The 20,155-nt window shown below is 51.4% G+C and overlaps 1 protein-coding gene across 1 annotated transcript in view; it reads left to right on the forward strand.

Moving 5' to 3' along the window:
* The first annotated feature begins 5,722 nt into the window (after nt 1–5,722).
* ecsit (ECSIT signaling integrator) overlaps nt 5,723–20,155 on the forward strand; it is an 18,836-nt gene continuing 4,403 nt past the window's right edge. Inside the window, 5 exon segments of the mRNA XM_068027346.1 lie at nt 5,723–6,361; nt 13,241–13,667; nt 18,779–19,002; nt 19,384–19,441; nt 19,823–19,971. Of these exon segments, the coding sequence (XP_067883447.1) occupies nt 5,969–6,361; nt 13,241–13,667; nt 18,779–19,002; nt 19,384–19,441; nt 19,823–19,971 (1,251 nt within the window). The 5' untranslated portion in view covers nt 5,723–5,968.

Raw genomic sequence — 20,155 nt, forward strand, 5'->3', positions numbered from 1 at the left:
ATAGAGACTGGGTGTGGAATTCTATATAATATCTGTTATAGAGAGAGAGAGCTCTGTGTAATCAGAGAGAGAGAGAATAGAGACTGTGTGTGGAATTCTATATAATATCAGTTATAGAGAGAGAGAGAGAATAGAGACTGGGTGTGGAATTCTATATAATATCAGTTATAGAGAGAGAGAGAGCTCTGTGTAACCAGAGAGAGAGAGAATAGAGACTGGGTGTGGAATTCTATATAATATCTGTTATAGAGAGAGAGAGAGAGCTCTGTGTAACCAGAGAGAGAGGGAAGAGAGACTGGGTGTGGAATTCTATATAATATCTGTTAGAGAGAGAGAGAGAGAGAGAGAGAGAGAGCTCTGTGTAACCAGAGAGAGAGAGAATAGAGACTGTGTGTGGAATTCTATATAATATCTGTTATAGAGAGAGAGAGAGCTCTGTGTAACCAGAGAGAGAGAGAATAGAGACTGGGTGTGGAATTCTATATAATATCAGTTATAGAGAGAGAGAGAGAGCTCTGTGTAACCAGAGAGAGAGAGAATAGAGACTGGGTGTGGAATTCTATATAATATCTGTTATAGAGAGAGAGAGAGAGAGAGCTCTGTGTAACCAGAGAGAGAGGGAATAGAGACTGGGTGTGGAATTCTATATAATATCTGTTGTGGAGAGAGAGAGAGAGAGCTCTGTGTAACCAGAGAGAGAGAATAGAGACTGGGTGTGGAATTCTATATAATATCTGTTATAGAGAGAGAGAGCTCTGTGTAACCAGAGAGAGAGAGAGAATAGAGACTGGGTGTGGAATTCTTTATAATATCTGTTACAGAGAGAGAGAGAGCTCTGTGTAACCAGAGAGAGAGATTAGAGACTGGGTGTGGAATTCTATATAATATCTGTTATATAGAGAGAGAGAGAGAGCTCTGTGTAACCAGAGAGAGAGGGAAGAGAGACTGGGTGTGGAATTCTATATAATATCTGTTAGAGAGAGAGAGAGCTCTGTGTAACCAGAGAGAGAGGGAATAGAGACTGGGTGTGGAATTCTATATAATATCTGTTATAGAGAGAGAGAGAGAGAGCTCTGTGTAACCAGAGAGAGAGAATAGAGACTGGGTGTGGAATTCTATATAATATCTGTTATAGAGAGAGAGAGAGAACTCTGTGTAACCAGAGAGAGAGAGAATAGAGACTGGGTGTGGAATTCTATATAATATCTGTTATAGAGAGAGAGAGAGAGAGCTCTGTGTAACCAGAGAGAGAGAATAGAGACTGGGTGTGGAATTCTATATAATATCTGTTATAGAGAGAGAGAGAGAGCTCTGTGTAACCAGAGAGAGAGGGAAGAGAGACTGGGTGTGGAATTCTATATAATATCTGTTAGAGAGAGAGAGAGAGAGAGAGCTCTGTGTAACCAGAGAGAGAGAATAGAGACTGGGTGTGGAATTCTATATAATATCTGTTATAGAGAGAGAGAGCTCTGTGTAACCAGAGAGAGAGAATAGAGACTGGGTGTGGAATTCTATATAATATCTGTTACAGAGAGAGAGCTCTGTGTAACCAGAGAGAGAGAGAGAATAGAGACTGGGTGTGGAATTCTATATAATATCTGTTATAGAGAGAGAGAGAGCTCTGTGTAACCAGAGAGAGAGAGAGAATAGAGACTGGGTGTGGAATTCTTTATAATATCTGTTACAGAGAGAGAGAGAGCTCTGTGTAACCAGAGAGAGAGAGAGAATAGAGACTGGGTGTGGAATTCTATATAATATCTGTTACAGAGAGAGAGCTCTGTGTAACCAGAGAGAGAGAATAGAGACTGGGTGTGGAATTCTATATAATATCTGTTATAGAGAGAGAGAGAGAGCTCTGTGTAACCAGAGAGAGAGGGAAGAGAGACTGGGTGTGGAATTCTATATAATATCTGTTCGAGAGAGAGAGAGAGCTCTGTGTATCCAGAGAGAGAGGGAATAGAGACTGGGTGTGGAATTCTATATAATATCTGTTATGGAGAGAGAGAGAGCTCTGTGTAACCAGAGAGAGAGAGAATAGAGACTGGGTGTGGAATTCTATATAATATCTGTTGTAGAGAGAGAGAGAGCTCTGTGTAACCAGAGAGAGAGAGAATAGAGACTGGGTGTGGAATTCTATATAATATCTGTTATAGAGAGAGAGAGAGAGAGAGCTCTGTGTAACCAGAGAGAGAGAGAATAGAGACTGGGTGTGGAATTCTATATAATATCTGTTATAGAGAGAGAGAGCTCTGTGTAATCAGAGAGAGAGAGAATAGAGACTGGGTGTGGAATTCTATATAATATCTGTTATAGAGAGAGAGAGAGCTCTGTGTAATCAGAGAGAGAGAGAATAGAGACTGGGTGTGGAATTCTATATAATATCAGTTATAGAGAGAGAGAGAGAGCTCTGTGTAACCAGAGAGAGAGAGAATAGAGACTGGGTGTGGAATTCTATATAATATCTGTTATAGAGAGAGAGAGAGCTCTGTGTAACCAGAGAGAGAGAGAATAGAGACTGGGTGTGGAATTCTATATAATATCAGTTATAGAGAGAGAGAGAGAGCTCTGTGTAACCAGAGAGAGAGAGAATAGAGACTGGGTGTGGAATTCTATATAATATCTGTTATAGAGAGAGAGAGAGCTCTGTGTAACCAGAGAGAGAGAGAATAGAGACTGGGTGTGGAATTCTATATAATATCTGTTGTAGAGGGAGAGAGAGCTCTGTGTAACCAGAGAGAGAGGGAATAGAGACTGGGTGTGGAATTCTATATAATATCTGTTAGAGAGAGAGAGAGCTCTGTGTCACCAGAGAGAGAATAGAGACTGGGTGTGGAATTCTATATAATATCTGTTATAGAGAGAGAGAGCTCTGTGTAACCAGAGAGAGAGAGAGAATAGAGACTGGGTGTGGAATTCTATATAATATCTGTTATAGAGAGAGAGAGAGAGAGCTCTGTGTAACCAGAGAGAGAGAGAGAATAGAGACTGGGTGTGGAATTCTATATAATATCTGTTATAGAGAGAGAGAGAGAGAGCTCTGTGTAACCAGAGAGAGAGAGAGAATAGAGACTGGGTGTGGAATTCTATATAATATCTGTTATAGAGAGAGAGAGAGAGCTCTGTGTAACCAGAGAGAGAGAGAATAGAGACTGGGTGTGGAATTCTATATAATATCTGTTATAGAGAGAGAGAGAGCTCTGTGTAACCAGAGAGAGAGAGAATAGAGACTGGGTGTGGAATTCTATATAATATCTGTTATAGAGAGAGAGAGAGAGAGAGAGCTCTGTGTAACCAGAGAGAGAGAGAATAGAGACTGGGTGTGGAATTCTATATAATATCTGTTATAGAGAGAGAGAGAGAGCTCTGTGTAACCAGAGAGAGAGAGAATAGAGACTGGGTGTGGAATTCTATATAATATCTGTTGTAGAGGGAGAGAGAGCTCTGTGTAACCAGAGAGAGAGGGAATAGAGACTGGGTGTGGAATTCTATATAATATCTGTTAGAGAGAGAGAGAGCTCTGTGTCACCAGAGAGAGAATAGAGACTGGGTGTGGAATTCTATATAATATCTGTTATAGAGAGAGAGAGCTCTGTGTAACCAGAGAGAGAGAGAGAATAGAGACTGGGTGTGGAATTCTATATAATATCTGTTATAGAGAGAGAGAGAGCTCTGTGTAACCAGAGAGAGAGAGAGAATAGAGACTGGGTGTGGAATTCTATATAATATCTGTTATAGAGAGAGAGAGCTCTGTGTAACCAGAGAGAGAGAGAGAATAGAGACTGGGTGTGGAATTCTTTATAATATCTGTTACAGAGAGAGAGAGAGCTCTGTGTAACCAGAGAGAGAGAATAGAGACTGGGTGTGGAATTCTATATAATATCTGTTATAGAGAGAGAGAGAGAGCTCTGTGTAACCAGAGAGAGAGGGAAGAGAGACTGGGTGTGGAATTCTATATAATATCTGTTATAGAGAGAGAGAGAGAGCTCTGTGTAACCAGAGAGAGAGAGAGAGAATAGAGACTGGGTGTGGAATTCTATATAATATCTGTTATAGAGAGAGAGAGAGAGAGAGAGCTCTGTGTAACCAGAGAGAGAGAGAGAATAGAGACTGGGTGTGGAATTCTATATAATATCTGTTATAGAGAGAGAGAGAGAGAGAGCTCTGTGCAATCAGAGAGAGAGAGAATAGAGACTGGGTGTGGAATTCTATATAATATCAGTTATAGAGAGAGAGAGAGAGCTCTGTGTAACCAGAGAGAGAGAGAGAATAGAGACTGGGTGTGGAATTCTATATAATATCTGTTATAGAGAGAGAGAGAGCTCTGTGTAACCAGAGAGAGAGAGAATAGAGACTGGGTGTGGAATTCTATATAATATCAGTTATAGAGAGAGAGAGAGCTCTGTGTAACCAGAGAGAGAGAGAATAGAGACTGGGTGTGGAATTCTATATAATATCAGTTATAGAGAGAGAGAGCTCTGTGTAACCAGAGAGAGAGAGAGAGAATAGAGACTGGGTGTGGAATTCTATATAATATCTGTTATAGAGAGAGAGAGAGCTCTGTGTAACCAGAGAGAGAGAGAATAGAGACTGGGTGTGGAATTCTATATAATATCAGTTATAGAGAGAGAGAATAGAGACTGGGTGTGGAATTCTATATAATATCAGTTATAGAGAGAGAGAGAGCTCTGTGTAACCAGAGAGAGAGAGAATAGAGACTGGGTGTGGAATTCTATATAATATCAGTTATAGAGAGAGAGAGAGAGAGAGAGAGCTCTGTGTAACCAGAGAGAGAGAGAGAATAGAGACTGGGTGTGGAATTCTATATAATATCTGTGATAGAGAGAGAGAGAGAGCTCTGTGTAACCAGAGAGAGAGAGAATAGAGACTGGGTGTGGAATTCTATATAATATCTGTTATAGAGAGAGAGAGAGAGCTCTGTGTAATCAGAGAGAGAGAGGGAATAGAGACTGGGTGTGGAATTCTATATAATATCTGTTATAGAGAGAGAGAGAGCTCTGTGTAACCAGAGAGAGAGAGAATAGAGACTGGGTGTGGAATTCTATATAATATCTGTTATAGAGAGAGAGAGAGAGAGCTCTGTGTAACCAGAGAGAGAGGGAATAGAGACTGGGTGTGGAATTCTATATAATATCTGTTATAGAGAGAGAGAGAGCTCTGTGTAACCAGAGAGAGAGAGGGAATAGAGACTGGGTGTGGAATTCTATATAATATCTGTTATAGAGAGAGAGAGAGCTCTGTGTAACCAGAGAGAGAGAGAATAGAGACTGGGTGTGGAATTCTATATAATATCTGTTATAGAGAGAGAGAGAGAGAGCTCTGTGTAATCAGAGAGAGAGGGAATAGAGACTGGGTGTGGAATTCTATATAATATCTGTTATAGAGAGAGAGAGAGCTCTGTGTAACCAGAGAGAGAGAGAATAGAGACTGGGTGTGGAATTCTATATAATATCTGTTATAGAGAGAGAGAGAGCTCTGTGTAACCAGAGAGAGAGAGAATAGAGACTGGGTGTGGAATTCTATATAATATCTGTTATAGAGAGAGAGAGAGAGCTCTGTGTAACCAGAGAGAGAGAGAGAATAGAGACTGGGTGTGGAATTCTATATAATATCTGTTCGAGAGAGAGAGAGAGCTCTGTGTAACCAGAGAGAGAGGGAATAGAGACTGGGTGTGGAATTCTATATAATATCTGTTTTCGAGAGAGAGAGAGCTCTGTGTAACTAGAGAATGGTGGGGGTAGGTGAAGACATTGGAGAAATGACTGTTGTTTCTCCCTGTTTTCAGCGCAGTTGGTTTCAGGAGAGAAGGTGGCATTTGACTGTCGATGGAGTGAAACTGTGACCGTGACCTGTTTACATACAAGAATCCCATTCTAAACTGTCACGGGGCACTGTTTACATACAAGAATCCCATTCTAAATGTCCGCACTTTTACTTTGAAGTCTTCTGGATGGAAAGGAGACAGCCCAGGGCCATGCCCCGAACGTGCCTCGCAGTCTCTATTGCGTCCTGCGGAAAGGCAGCGGTCGTGCTGCGCACAGCAAGATCCCACGGCAGGAATGTTTTAACGCGGGCACCTGTTGCTTTCTGGAATTGTTTGGATGGCGTTCCATCTGTCTTTCCGGGGCCGTGCTCTGACTCTTGTGGGAACTGTTCTGATCCTCTTCTCCCTTTTATTTGTTCACTCATTCACACTCTCTCCTTCTCAGGCACTCCAGTTGATGTCGCTATGAGCTGCGTCAGACATTGCGTGCTGGGCCTGTGCTCGCGGGCCTCGGCCTGGCGGAGGATCCCAGCGTCTCCGTGGCAACCGGGACCATCTTGGCGGATCGTAGCATGGCTGGTGAGTTGAGGCGTCACCTGAGGTCAGAGCTTTACTCTGTATCTAACCCTGTGTCCTGGGAGTATTTGTTGGGGACAGTGTAGAGGGAGCTTTACTCTGTATCTAACCCCTGTTTTTTTTTTAAGGTGGCCTTTATAATCCAGGTCCCTTTTATATTTTTCATGTCGAGGGGGCCTTTATTCCTCAGGCCCCCTCTGTATACATTTTTATATTTTTAAAATAACTTTATCAAAAACATTTAACTAAACAAAAACCTCAAATTAAAATGCCATTTTCGGCGTCGACAATGCACTCCAGTCCCTGCGGTGCCCACCGGTCACGGAAGGCCTCAAGCGTACCGGCGGACACCGCATGCTCCTTCTCCAGGGACACCCAGGCGCGAACGTAACCGCGGAAGAGGGGCAGGCAATCGGGGAGGACGGACCCCCCGACGGCCCGCAGCTTGGGCCTGTGAATTGCCACCTTGGCCAGGCCCAGGAGCAGACTGACGAGGAGATCCTCCTCCCGGCCCATGCCCCTTCGCACCGGGTGCCCAAAGATCAGGAGCGTGGGACTGAAGTGCAGCCAGAATTTGAGGAGCAGCCCCTTCAGATACTCAAATAGGAGCTGCAACCTCACACACTCCATATATGCATGGAACACGGACTCGTCCAGGCCGCAGAAAGTACAGGCGGCCTGGGAGTCCGTGAACCTACTTAAAAGCTTATTGCACGGGCCTGCTCTGTGCAACACCCTCCTCCCACCCTCTTTTCTCCCCCCCCCACCCATGTCCCCGATGTAAAGGGGGAAGACTCCCGCTTAGAGACACCTCCATCAGGGTTTCCCCTCGCCGCCAGATGGCAACGCAGACCGCCAGGGCGTGTCCGGCTGGCTGACGAGGGCGAGGAAGTGGAGAGTGTGCAGAAGCAGCCCGTACAGGAAACCCTTCCGCGCCGATTGGAATGGCACGGAGGGCATTTCCGAGAGGCGGCTCGGGTTGTGCGGGACTGGCTCCCGAGGAGGGGTTCGGGGCCTGGGTCCGATGATCAGTTCCGGCCGAGCGGGGGTCAGCTCGGCCGGGATCGCTCCGCACTCCCGAGCCCCCTCGCCACCTGCAGTGAGGGGCGTCCCGGGGGTTTCGGCTACTCCTCCGCCCGCCGGACCTTCCCTGGAGTCGGCCGCCCGGACAGCCGAGGCGCGCTCCTCCGCCGGCGGGGGAGCGCCCTGACTGGAGGCGACCATGTTCCAGACTTGGAATGGATCCTGGAAAAATACAGGCAACTCCCTCAGAGAGGCGCGGCTAACGGATTCCACCGGGAGCTGCGTGTCGTTTTGAAGGCAGTGACACGAGCGGGGTAAAAAATACGTCGCCAGCGCACACCATCTGGGAGGAAGCTCGACGTACAGGTATCTCTGCAGGGTCCGAAGGCGGAGAGTCGCAGCCTGGGTGCGGGCGCACACCAGCGACTGACCGCCCTCCTCGATCGGGAGACTCGGGACCGTGGCAGAGACCCAGTGTTTCCTCCTGCCCCAGAAGAAATCGACGAGTTTCTTCTGGATCTTGGTGGCAAATGCAGGGGGCGGGGCCAAAGTGACCAACCGGTACCACAGCATGGAGGCCACCAGTTGGTTTATGACCAGCGCTCGGCCCCTGTAGGAAAGCACTCGGAGCAGTCCTGTCCAGCGCCCCAGCCGAGCGGTGACTTTCGTCTCCAACTCCTGCCTTCTCCTGATCGAGGGAGAGAAAGGCGACCAACTGACCAGTCCTCTGGGAAAGATGGATCAGGTCCCGGACCAGGTGGATGTTGTCCTGGATGGACCGGCCCGGGACCGTGTAGGACTGGTCGGGGTGGATCATGTGGGCCAGCACGGAGCCCAGGCAGGTAGACATAGCCCGGGCAAAGATCTTATAATCCGTGCTGAGGAGGGAGACCAGACGCCAGTTGTTAAGCAGGCGGAGATCGCCCCTCTTCGGCAGCAGGACGATGACCGCCCTGCGCCACGAGAGGGGCATCTCCCCGGTCGCCAGGCTTTCCCCCAGGACCCGCGCATAATCATCCCCCAGGACGTCCCAGAACGCCCTGAGGAACTCCACGGTCAGCCCGTCCAGCCTTGGGGATTTGCCCCTCGAGAGCTGGTGGAGGGCGCCAGTCAGCTCCGCCAACATGAGCGGAGCCTCCAATCCTTCGGCGCCCTCCGGGCTGACCAGCGGCAGGTCCTCCCACAAAACTCTGCGCGCGTCCTCGCTGGACGGATCCGGAGAGAACAACGCACTGTAATAAGTACGGACCAGGAGGCCCATTCCCTCCGGATCCGTGATGGAGGATCCGTCGTCGGCCAGCAGCTCGATGAGCTGCTTACGGACCCTCCGCCATTTTTCCAGCGAGTAGCAGAAGGGTGAGGCGCGGTCCAAATCTTCCAGGAGCTGGATCCGCGACCTCACGTACGCGCCTCGGGACCCTATGAGCTGCAGGTCCCTCAGCGCGCCCTTCTTCGCTTTGTGCACCTGCCACAGGGCCGGGTCCGCGACGGCATGACCGAGTTGGGATTCCAAGTCGAGCACCTCCCTCTCAAGGCGCCCCATCTCGGCTTCCCGCCTCTTGGTTGACCCCTTCGCGTACTCCTGACAGAAGACGCGGATGTGAGTCTTGTCCACATCCCACCATAGCCTCAAGGAGGGGAAGCCCCCCTGCTTCCTTCTCCAGTCGGCCCAGAATCGACAGAACGAGTCCCGAAATCGCTCGTCTTCCAGCAGCCGGTTGTTAAAGTGCCAGTACGCGGACCCCGCCCGCGTGCAGAGCGGAGTGAACTCCGCCCACACCAGGCGGTGGTCCGAGCACGGCACCAGCCGCATGGAGGCCACCGAGACGCGGGAGACGTACGCCTGAGAAAAGTAGAGGTGGTTGATTCGCAACCCTCCTCCTCCAGACCTCCACGTGAAGGTGCTGGAGTCGGGATGGAGATTCCGCCAAACGTCCACCAAGTTAAGGGTGCTGATCAGTTCTCCACCGACGCTTGGCCGCGCTGGGGACCGAAGTGATCCCCCACCTCGAGGGTGCAGTTAAAATCCCCCCCGAGGATGATGCACTCGCCGCTATCGATGGAGCTCAAGAGAGCGGACACTTCTTCAAAGAAGCGCGCTTGCAACGCGCCGGGCCTGGGCGCGTACACGTTCACAAAGTGGAGCGGCACGCTACCCAGGCGAACGGTGAGGTGGAGCAAGCGGCCCGGCACTAGCTCCTTAACCCCCAAGATCTCCGGCTGAAAAGTCGGGGCCAACAAGATAGCCACCCCACTAGAAATAGGGGTGAGGTGACTCATGTAGACCCCACTCTGCCACTCCAGGAGCCAGGTGGCTTCGTCTCGGGGAACGGTGTGGGTTTCCTGCAGAAAGCTCACCGCGTATCTCCCTTCCCTAAGGACTGAGAGATTGTGAAATCTGCGGTGAGCCCCTCTGCTGCCGTTGATGTTGAGGCTGGCTATGGTTATCTTCATGTCAAAGGTCCTTAAAACCCGTTACCAATTCTCACTGTGAGGAGGGAGTGGAAGTGCACCTGGCCTTCCACTCCCCCTGCAACCCATTGAGGAATGCATTAAAACGCTGACTCTCAACTAGTTTCAAGCCTGTGCGCTTGCCCGCTTTTTTGAGGGTCGCACGGACGGACTGGATGATTTGCGCCAGTCTCTACCAACTGCCGAGGGCCAGCTGCACTTTATTGCGGCAGCCCCTGCAAGCCGCGAGGAAATCCCGGAGTTCCGCTGTGGGGATGAGAGGAGATTCGGTGGCACGAGGGACTCCACCACCTCACTGGCGATGGAATCAAGGTCATCCTCCGTGCCCCACACAGAGTCCTCGTCCTCCTCCGGGTCATCACCGCCAGCGGCCGACACGCCCACCACATTCTGTGGGGCGGACGTCCCGGCCGCGCCAGCTGGTCCTGCCTCCGTCACGATCCCACCCCCAGGATCGATGGCGGAGGAGTTCTCTCTGGGTTCTACTGTGAAACTGGAGCCTGTGGGCGCCAGCAGTTCAGGACCCCCCTCCACCTCCGTCCCCAGGCCAACGAGTGGTCCAGGGGAGACAGAAGTTCCGGACTCTGGAAATCCAGCTGGAGCCGAGACAGGAGGCGGAGAGAGGAGGCCATCTCCCGCTCCGCCAGCACCCACAGGCCCAGCAGGTGGGGCAGCATTCTCTGTTATAACCGGGTCGGGTGTCTCCTGGTGGTGAGTGGATTCTGGCTGGGAGCGCTGACCCTTCAGGGCTTCCCCCTCCCCTCCACTCGGCACCCGACCCAGTGACAGAATGGGCGGTGTCCCCATGCTCCCCCACCACAAGCAGGGCTCCACTGGCTTCCCCTGGAGGGGCCACATGTACAGGTGTCTCCCTCTCCCCTCCATCCTGAGGAATAGGGAGCTCCTGCCCAGACTTTGCAGCCTTGGTGGTGGCGGTAGGGGAAACCTGAGGACTCGAAACAGGAGAGGGCTCCCCTCCAACAGATGGGCCCTGCGCCTCAGGGCCCCTCGTTACCTCTGTGGAGGGGTGCCTTCTCCTCTTTTTTTCCCACTAGGGCGCGGAGGCTCAGAGACCTCCACGTCATCAGAGGCCTCCGCCTCCGCACCCTCCTTTTTTTTTTAAGTCACCCTGGGCCTGAGCCCAGCCCTGGGACAGGTGGATTCCATGAGAACGGGCTTTGGGCTGAGCTCAGGCTCGGGTTGGGTCAATGTGTCCAGGGGACGCGCCTCTTGATGTTTCTTTTTCCTCCGCGTCTTCCTTCCGCTCGGACGGGCACTCCCCTCCCCACTGGAGGCTGTGAAAACCACAGCCTCCGGAACCGACTGAACGGTGTCTGTTGGATGTGTGGGGGTAGTGGGAGGAGGTTGGGGCAGTTCTTACGAACGTGCCCCACCCCCTTGCAGACGTGGCACCGCGCCCCGTCCGTGGTCCAAAAGACGCGGTCGGCCGTTCCCTGGAACTCCACATTAAATTGGCCCTCCGTGTCCTCCTCCTGCACCAGCTGCATAAATAACTGACGGCGGAAGGAGTAGACATGTCGGAGGCTGTGCCCCCGATGACCAAGCCGGACTGGGGTGATCCCTGACCTCACCTCCCCCAGATGGTGCAGGTGGGGGAGGAGGAGCTCACTGGGAATGAAGGGTGGGATGTTGGATAGCATTATCCGCTGCGCAGTGGCCCCCAGAGGGTCCACTGGCAGGAAGGTCCCCCCCACAGTGAGCCCTTTACTCAGGGCCAGGGACACCGCCCGCTCGATCTTCAAAAAGAACACAGCGTTTCCATACATCTTTGAGGCCGCAACAATGGCCGAGGGGCCGACAACCTCAGCCATTGCCTTTCCGCAGGCCTCAATAGACATGTTGGGGTGGGGATAGCTCTTCACCCCATGGCTGGATGTTATCAATTTCAAGGGTGACGGGGCCACGTGGGCAGCCACAGAGGCTGCAGCTGCGTAGTTAGTAGAGGGCCCCTCCACCGGTGATGAAGGGCTTGCCATGGGTCGAAGAGCTAAACCCACCCCAAATTGTGGGCTTGCACACCGAATAACAAAAGATCACAAAAGATATTGAATATGTATTTTAAAAAAAAACACAAACAAACAACAGGTTAGTGGAGAGGCTGAGGTAATAGAGGAGAGGCAAAGGCAGGCTGTAAGGGATGACTTGCTTTCTGGAGGTGGTGCTCACAGCACACTTAAAACAGTCTTTGCACTTGGTCTTCTGGTTGGGGGAGGTGCCTTCACCTGGGTCAGCTGAAGCTGCCCAGGCTGGGCAATTGGGGTGGGGAGGGAGCTTCCCTGTGTGCTTGTTGCAGCAGTACAGATTCCTGCTGAATTGGCAGCACCACCCCTTGTTCCTCCCCCAACAGTCCAAAGCAAATTACCGGTGTTCAGCACCCACCTCCAGACGAAGCCTTGTTTCCAAAAAATGTCTCTTTCTACTCTTTAATGGCGATTGTGGTTGAAGTTCTCCCTCTGCTTGGTTGCAACTGTTCTCCCTTGCTCAGTCCAGCTCCTCTCTCCACCTCTGCAACCTCCAACTGCCACTAGCACTGTCAGCTGAGGCTCGTTGCTGCAATCAGCAGTCAGCACTCCAATTAGACAGCAGCCAACCCTATTTTAGTTTGCTGTGCCCAGCTTTTTTAAAAAGGGCATTTCAAAGCTCCCTTTTGAGATTTCCTTTCTTTTATTCCACTTTTCAGTGGGGAACTTTCAAACAAAAGAGTTGTTGAGATTTTTTTGGGCCAGTTTCTCGTTTGAGCAGCCAACCCCGTACTGTACCTGTCCTGGGAGTGTTTGATAGGGGACAGTGTAGAGGGAGCTTTACTCTGTATCTAACCCCGTGCTGTCCCTGTCCTGGGAGTGTTTGATGGGGACAGTGTAGAGGGAGCTTTACTCTGTATCTAACCCCGTGCTGTCCCTGTCCTGGGAGTGTTTGATGGGGACAGTGTAGAGGGAGCTTTACTCTGTATCTAACCCCCCGTACTGTACCTGTCCTGGGAGTGTTTGATGGGGACAGTGTAGAGGGAGCTTTACTCTGTATCTAACCCCCGTGCTGTACCTGTCCTGGGAGTGTTTGATGGGGGACAGTGTAGAGGGAGATTTACTCTGTATCTCACCCCCGTGCTGTACCTGTCCTGGGAGTGTTTGATGGGGGACAGTGTAGAGGGAGCTTTACTCTGTATCTAACCCCCGTACTGTACCTGTCCTGGGAGTGTTTGATGGGGACAGTGTAGAGGGAGCTTTACTCTGTATCTAACCCCATACTGTTCCTGTCCTGATGTTGTGATTCCTGTTGACTCTTGCGTTTCCAGGAGTTGTGCTCTGATGGGCTTTATTGCAGTGACTATGTCTGTCACTGAGCGCTCTCGTGTTTCTCTTCATCCAGAGGGTTTCAGATCACCTGTCGAGGATCCACACGAGCCCTTGGAGTGCCAAAGGACCGCCGATTAACTTCCCTGAGCTGGCGGACTCGCCGAAAGATCCGGGGAATCGGGGGCGAGCCCTGGTCACCTCCGAGGACCTCTTCGAGAAAGCCTCCCGCCATTCCAGGACCAGGGACACCTACGAGCGCGTCCTGCGGGCCTTCTGCAAGCAGGACATCCGGCGACGGGGTCACGTGGAGTTTATCTACATGGCGCTGCAGAAGATGCCGGAGTTCGGGGTGGAGCGGGAGCTCGCAGTCTACAACAAGCTGCTCGACGTGTTCCCCAAGGAGGTGTTTGTGCCCCGGAATTACATCCAGCGCATGTTTAACCATTTCCCCAGACAGCAGGAGTGTGCAATTCAGGTTCTGGAACAGATGGAGAACTATGGTGAGTGGGAAACGTGTATTCCAATGGACCCAAACCCCTTCTTGTTCTCGCCCACTGTACACAATCCCAATGGACCCAAACCCCTTCCCGTTCACGCCCACTGTACACAATCCCAATGGACCCAAACCCCTTCCCGTTTACTCCCACCGTACACAATCCCAATGGACCCAAATCCCTTCCCGTTTACTCCCACCGTACACAATCCCAATGGACCCAAACCCCTTCCCGTTCACTCCCACTGTGCACAATCCCAATGGACCCAAACCCCTTCCCGTTTACTCCCACTGTGCACAATCCCAATGGACCCAAACCCCTTCCCGTTCACTCCCACTGTGCACAATCCCAATGGACCCAAACCCCTTCCCGTTCACTCCCACCGTACACAATCCCAATGGACCCAAACCCCTTCCCGTTCACTCCCACCGTACACAATCCCAATGGACCCAAACCCCTTCCCGTTCACTCCCACCGTACACAATCCCAATGGACCCAAACCCCTTCTTGTTCTCGCCCACTGTACACAATCCCAATGGACCCAAACCCCTTCCCGTTCACGCCCACTGTACACAATCCCAATGGACCCAAACCCCTTCCCGTTTACTCCCACCGTACACAATCCCAATGGACCCAAACCCCTTCCCGTTCACTCCCACTGTGCACAATCCCAATGGACCCAAACCCCTTCCCGTTTACTCCCACTGTGCACAATCCCAATGGACCCAAACCCCTTCCCGTTCACTCCCACTGTGCACAATCCCAATGGACCCAAACCCCTTCCCGTTCACTCCCACCGTACACAATCCCAATGGACCCAAACCCCTTCCCGTTCACTCCCACCGTACACAATCCCAATGGACCCAAACCCCTTCCCGTTCACTCCCACCGTACACAATCCCAATGGACCCAAACCCCTTCCCGTTCACTCCCACTGTACACAATCCCAATGGACACAAACCCCTTCCTGTTCTCTCCCACTGTACTCTATCCTCGAGCCTGTTACACAGGAGCATGAGGAGGCCCATTTAGCCCCCTCTCGAGCCTGTTACACAGGAACAGGAGGATCCCATACAGCCCCCCTCGAGCCTGTTACACAGGAAGAAGAGGAGGCCCATTCAGCCCCTCAGTCCTATCCCACTATTCAATGAGATCATGGCTCCTCTGTATCTCACTCCACTGTGAAGACTGATGCAAGATAATTTAAATCAATATTTTGCATCGGTCCTCACAGTGGAGGACACTGTAAACATCCCAACAATAATAGATGAACAAGGTGTTAATGGGAGGAAGGAACGTGTAACAATCTCTATCATGAGGGAAAAGGTGCTGGACAAACTGGGACTAAAGGCAGACAAGTCGCCAGGACCTGATGGCCTGTATCCAAGGGTTTTCGAAGAAGTGGCTGCAGAGATAGTGGAGGCATTGGTCATAATTTACCAAAGCTCACTGGATTCCGGTAGGGTACCAGCGGATTGGAAAACCGCTAATGTGACACCCCTATTCAAGAAAGGAGGGAGACAGAAAGCAGGAAACTATAGACCAGTTAGTTTAACATCTGTCATTGGGAAAATGCTAGAGTCCATTATTAAAGGAAGAAATAGCAGGACATTTAGAAAAACATAATGTAATCAAACAGAGTCAACATGGTTTCATGAAAGGGAAATCATGTTTGACAAATTTGTTGGAGTTCTTTGTGAATATAGCAAGCAGAGTAGATAAAGGGGAACTGGTAGATGTAGTATATTTGGATTTTCAGAAGGCATTTGATAAGGTGCCACATAAAAGGTTATTACACAAAATAAGAGCTCAGGGTATTGGGGGTAATGTATTCGCATGGATTGAGGATTGGCTAACACACAGAAGGCAGAGAGTCGGGATCAATGGGTCTTTTTCAGGTTGGAAAGCCGTAACTAGTGGGTGCCACAAGGATCAGTCCTCGGGTCTCAACTATTTACTATCTATATCAATGACTTGGAGGAAGGGACAGAGTGTAATGTATCCAAATATGCTGCCAATACAAAAATAGGTGGGAAGGCATGTTGTGATGAGGACACAAAGAATCTGCAAGGGGATATAGATAGGTTAAGTGAGTGGGCAAAAACTTGTCAGATGGTGTTCAATGTGGGGAAAGTGTGAGGTCATCCACTTTGGTAGGAAGAATAAAAAGGCAGATTATTATTTAGATGGAGAAAGACTACAAAATACTGCAGTGCAGAGGGATCTGGGTGTTCTTGTACATGAAACACAAAAGGTTAGCATGCAGGTGCAGCAAGGAATTAGGAAGTTCTCCCTGTGTCTGCGTGAGTTTCCTCCGGGTGCTCCAGTTTCCTCCCACATGCCAAAGACTTGCAGGTTGATAGGTTAATTGGCCATTAGCAATTGCCCCTAGTATAGGTAGGTGGTAGGGAAATATAGGGACAGGTGGGGATGTGGTAGGAATATGGGATTAGTGTAGGATTAGTATAAATGGGTGGTTGATGGTTGGCACAGACTCGGTGGGCCGAAGGGCCTGCTTCAGTGCTGTATCTCTAAACTAAACTTAACTTTGGCCTTTATTGCTCGGGGGTTAGAGTTTAAAAGTAGGGAAGTCTTGTTCCAACTGTACAGATGTTGGTGCGGCCGCACCTGGAGTACTGCGTACAGTTTTGGTCCCCGTATTTAAGAAAGAATATACTAGCATTGGAGGCAGTTCAGAAAAGGTTCACTAGGTTGATTCCTGGGATGAAGGGATTGTCTTATCAAGGACTTCTAAACAGGTTAGGCCTTTATTCATTGGAGTTTAGAATAATGAGAGGTTTTTTTTTTTGAAACAAAAGATTCTGAGGGGGCTTGACAGGATGTTGAGAAGTTGTTTCCACAGGTGGGGGAATCTCGAACTAGGGGACATAGTTACAGAATATGGGGGCACAAATTTAAAACTGAGATGCAAAGGAATTTCTCCTCTCAGAGGGTGGTGAATCTCTGGAATTCCCTACCTCAGAGTTGTGGAGGCTAGGTCACTAAATGTATTTAAGGAGGAGGTAGATAGATTTTTGAAATCTCGGGGAGTCGAGGGTTAGGCAGAGCAGGCCCGGAAGAGGAGTTGTGTCCTGGGACAGATTCAGCCATGGTCTTATTGGATGGTGGGGCAGGCTCGAAGGGCTGAATGGCCTACTCCTGCTCCTATTTCTTTGTGTTCCATCTCCCTGCCTCGGTTCTCTCACCATTAATCAATCCCCTCACCCAACAAAACTCTATCAATCTGAGTTTGAAAATTCCAGTCGCCACCCCCCCCCCCCAACCTCCCTCCTCGCCCCCCGGCATCGACAGCTTTCTGGGGAGAGAGAGTTCCCGATTCCCACTCCGCCTTTGTGTGAAGAAATGATTCCTGACATCACCCCTGAATGGCCGGGCTCCAATTTTAAGGTTCTGCCCCCTCGTTCTGGACTCTCCACCGATCACCGGAGGGAATAGTGTCTTTCTGTCGACCCCATCGAATCCTTTAATCATCTTAAACCCCTCGATTAGATCACCCTCCCAACTTTAATCTCCGAGAGGCCCAGTCTGTGCAACCCAGCCTCATAATTTAACCCTTTATAGGCCGACACTCCCATGGTGCCAGTACTGAGGGAGTGCTGCACTGTCGGAGGGAGATGTATATACTCTAGGACTTGATCTCCATAATCCAGGCTGACACTCCCCCGGTGTCAGTACTGAGGGAGTGCTGCACTGTCGGAGGGAGATGTATATACTCTAGGACTTGATCTCCATATTCCAGGCTGACACTCCCCCGGTGTCAGTACTGAGGGAGTGCTGCACTGTCGGAGGGAGATGTATATACTCTAGGACTTGATCTCCATAATCCAGTCCGACACTCCCCGGTGTCAGTACTGAGGGAGTGCTGCACTGTCGGAGGGAGATGTATATACTCTAGGACTTGATCTCCATAATCCAGACCGACACTCCCCGGTGTCAGTACTGAGGGAGTGCTGCACTGTCGGAGGGAGATGTATATACTCTAGGACTTGATCTCCATAATCCAGACCGACACTCCCTCAGTGTCAGTACTGAGGGAGTGCTGCACTGTCAGAGGGACTGAGCGGGGAGGATTATTCCCGGTGTCCTGGGACCCAATATTTATCCCTCAACCAACGTCGTGAAGAAGTATTCAGGGTAGTCGTCGTCATTGCAGTTTGTGGGATCTTGCTGTGCGACAGCTGGCTGCCCTGTCTCCTGCATTCCGACTTTGGCCGGGAAGTACTTTTTGAGATGTCTGGAGGTGGGGTGAGCTTCAGCTGAAACTGTCACTGTGCAGCTCCAAGTCTCTGCTGGTTTTTGACCATCAGGAAACTATTGTAGGTACTGTCTGATCTCTCTCAGTCCCTCTCCTCTCTCTATGCAAACAGTAATGTGTATTTATATAGTGCCTTTAACATCCGAAAACATCTCCAAAGTGTTTCACAGGACCGATTATCAAACCATAACTTGACCCGAGCCACCTCAGGAGACACTCGGGACAGGTGACCTGACACCCGGTCACAGAGGGAGGTTTTAAGGAGAGTCTTAAAGGAGGAGAGAGAGAGAGGCGGAGAGGTTCAGGGAGGGAACTCCAGAGATCCGGGTCCCCCCAGGACAGCTGAAGGCAGGGCTGCCAATGGTGGAGCGATGGGGATCGGGGGATGCTTGAGAGGACGGGATTGGAGGTGCTACAGAGATCTCGGAGGGTCGTAGGGGGCTGGAGGAGGTTACAGAGATAGGGAGGGTTGTCGGGGCTGGAGGAGGTTACAGAGATAGGGAGGGTTGTCTGGGCTGGAGGAAGTTACAGAGATAGGGAGGGAGGGGGCGAGGGGACATGGAGGGATTGAACAGGAGGATGAGAATTGGAAGGAGATTATGGAAATGGGGAGGGGGGTCGAGGGGCTTGAGGAGGGGCTCCGTTGTCCAATGGAGTTGAAAAGTCGAGTGACGCTGAAGTCTGGCGGGAACGAAGACACTGGGTGGGGTCGTGTCCACAGCGGTTGCGATGCAGCGGTCTGGAGAGTGAGCGATATTCCGGAGGTGGGAATAGGCCGGCCTGCGACGTGCCGACTGCCTTGTCTGTGTTTTTATTTAATTTCTCCCCCTGCGCCCGACAGGGATTTTGCCGAACACGGAGACCAAATCCCTGCTGGTTCAGATCTTTGGTGAGAAGAGCCATCCGATGCGCAAGTACCAGCGTCTCCTGTACTGGTTCCCCCGGTTCAAGCACGCCAACCCCTTCCCCGTGCCCCAGCCCCTGCCGGCGGACCCCGTGGAGTTGGCCCGGCTGAGCCTGCGGAGGATCGCCAACGACCTGAGCAGCAACATCACCGTCTACCAGGTGAGACCAGGCCGGGGTGGGGGGTGGGGGGGGGGCGCGGCATTCTGTGTGACTCCTTTCCACCCCCTCACCGTCGAGGAGCTTGATGAGGGGCCTCCTCATCGCCATCGAAGCCACTGGCGCTGGGAAGCGGGCGCCGCGAGGAGGAGGTCGGGTCGGGTTGCGACGCGGCCCCCCCCACCCCCACCCCCCAGTCGAATGTCCTGGTGACACGTCAACAGGGTCAGTGGGCTTTGGATGAGGAGCGAAGGATTGGGTGAGGTGGGCTCTCCGCCACCCGTTTGGCCCCGTCAGCCCTCCGACCCCGCGTTGACTGCGCCCTCCCCCTCGGACCGCACACCATCGCCTCAGTCTAACATCTCCGAAAACTTGTGTTTGCAGGAGCCGCACGCCCGTCTGGAGCCAGAGGGCTACAAGATCCACTTGCCGCACGTTGTCGGTGAGCAGTTGAGGTCCCTCTTCGACCTGACTAACGTGCGATCGCGCCGGCCATGGGATCGCGATGTGTGAAGCCAGCTTTGTCAGACCGGTCTCGGGGGTGGGGGTGAGGAGAGGCTGAGGAGTTGGAGAAATGTGTGGAAGCTCGTTCATCTGTGCCTTGAGGGTCTGGGGAGATGCTCTCGTCACTGCGTATGTCAGTAAAATGCTTGGGAAGAGCTTAAGTGGACCATATAGCCACGGTAACGGAATGATTGGGAGAGATTGAGATGGATGAAGCGTGTGAGGCGCAGCGCCAAGTGAGTTTCGGAGCGTCATGTGCCTTGTGGGATCCAGCGCGAGGTCTAACAATCTCTCACCCATTTTCTCCCCCCTCCTCAAGGAATCCAGAGTCCAGATCAACGGGATCTGCTAGCCCGGCACAATCCGCAGCATCCCGTGTTCGTCGAGGGGCCCCTCCCCCTGTGGCTGCGCAGGACCTGCGTGCATTACTACGTCCTCCGCGGTGACCCCCTGCCGCCAGAGGCCAAGGTGAGTGGGCCGGGGATGGCCGTGACACCCTGAACCTTTGCTTAGAGAACAATCCCAGCTTCTCCCAGTCTCTCCGCATTAATCCCTCGTCCCTTGGGAACCATTCTGCCCAATCTCTCTCCGCACCCACTCCAAGACCCTCGACATCCTTCCTAAAGCGTGCGGTGACCAGAATTGGAGACGG

This window comes from Heterodontus francisci, unplaced genomic scaffold (genome assembly GCF_036365525.1).
Source record: "Heterodontus francisci isolate sHetFra1 unplaced genomic scaffold, sHetFra1.hap1 HAP1_SCAFFOLD_1864, whole genome shotgun sequence".
In the NCBI taxonomy this organism is placed as follows: Eukaryota; Metazoa; Chordata; class Chondrichthyes; order Heterodontiformes; family Heterodontidae; genus Heterodontus; species Heterodontus francisci.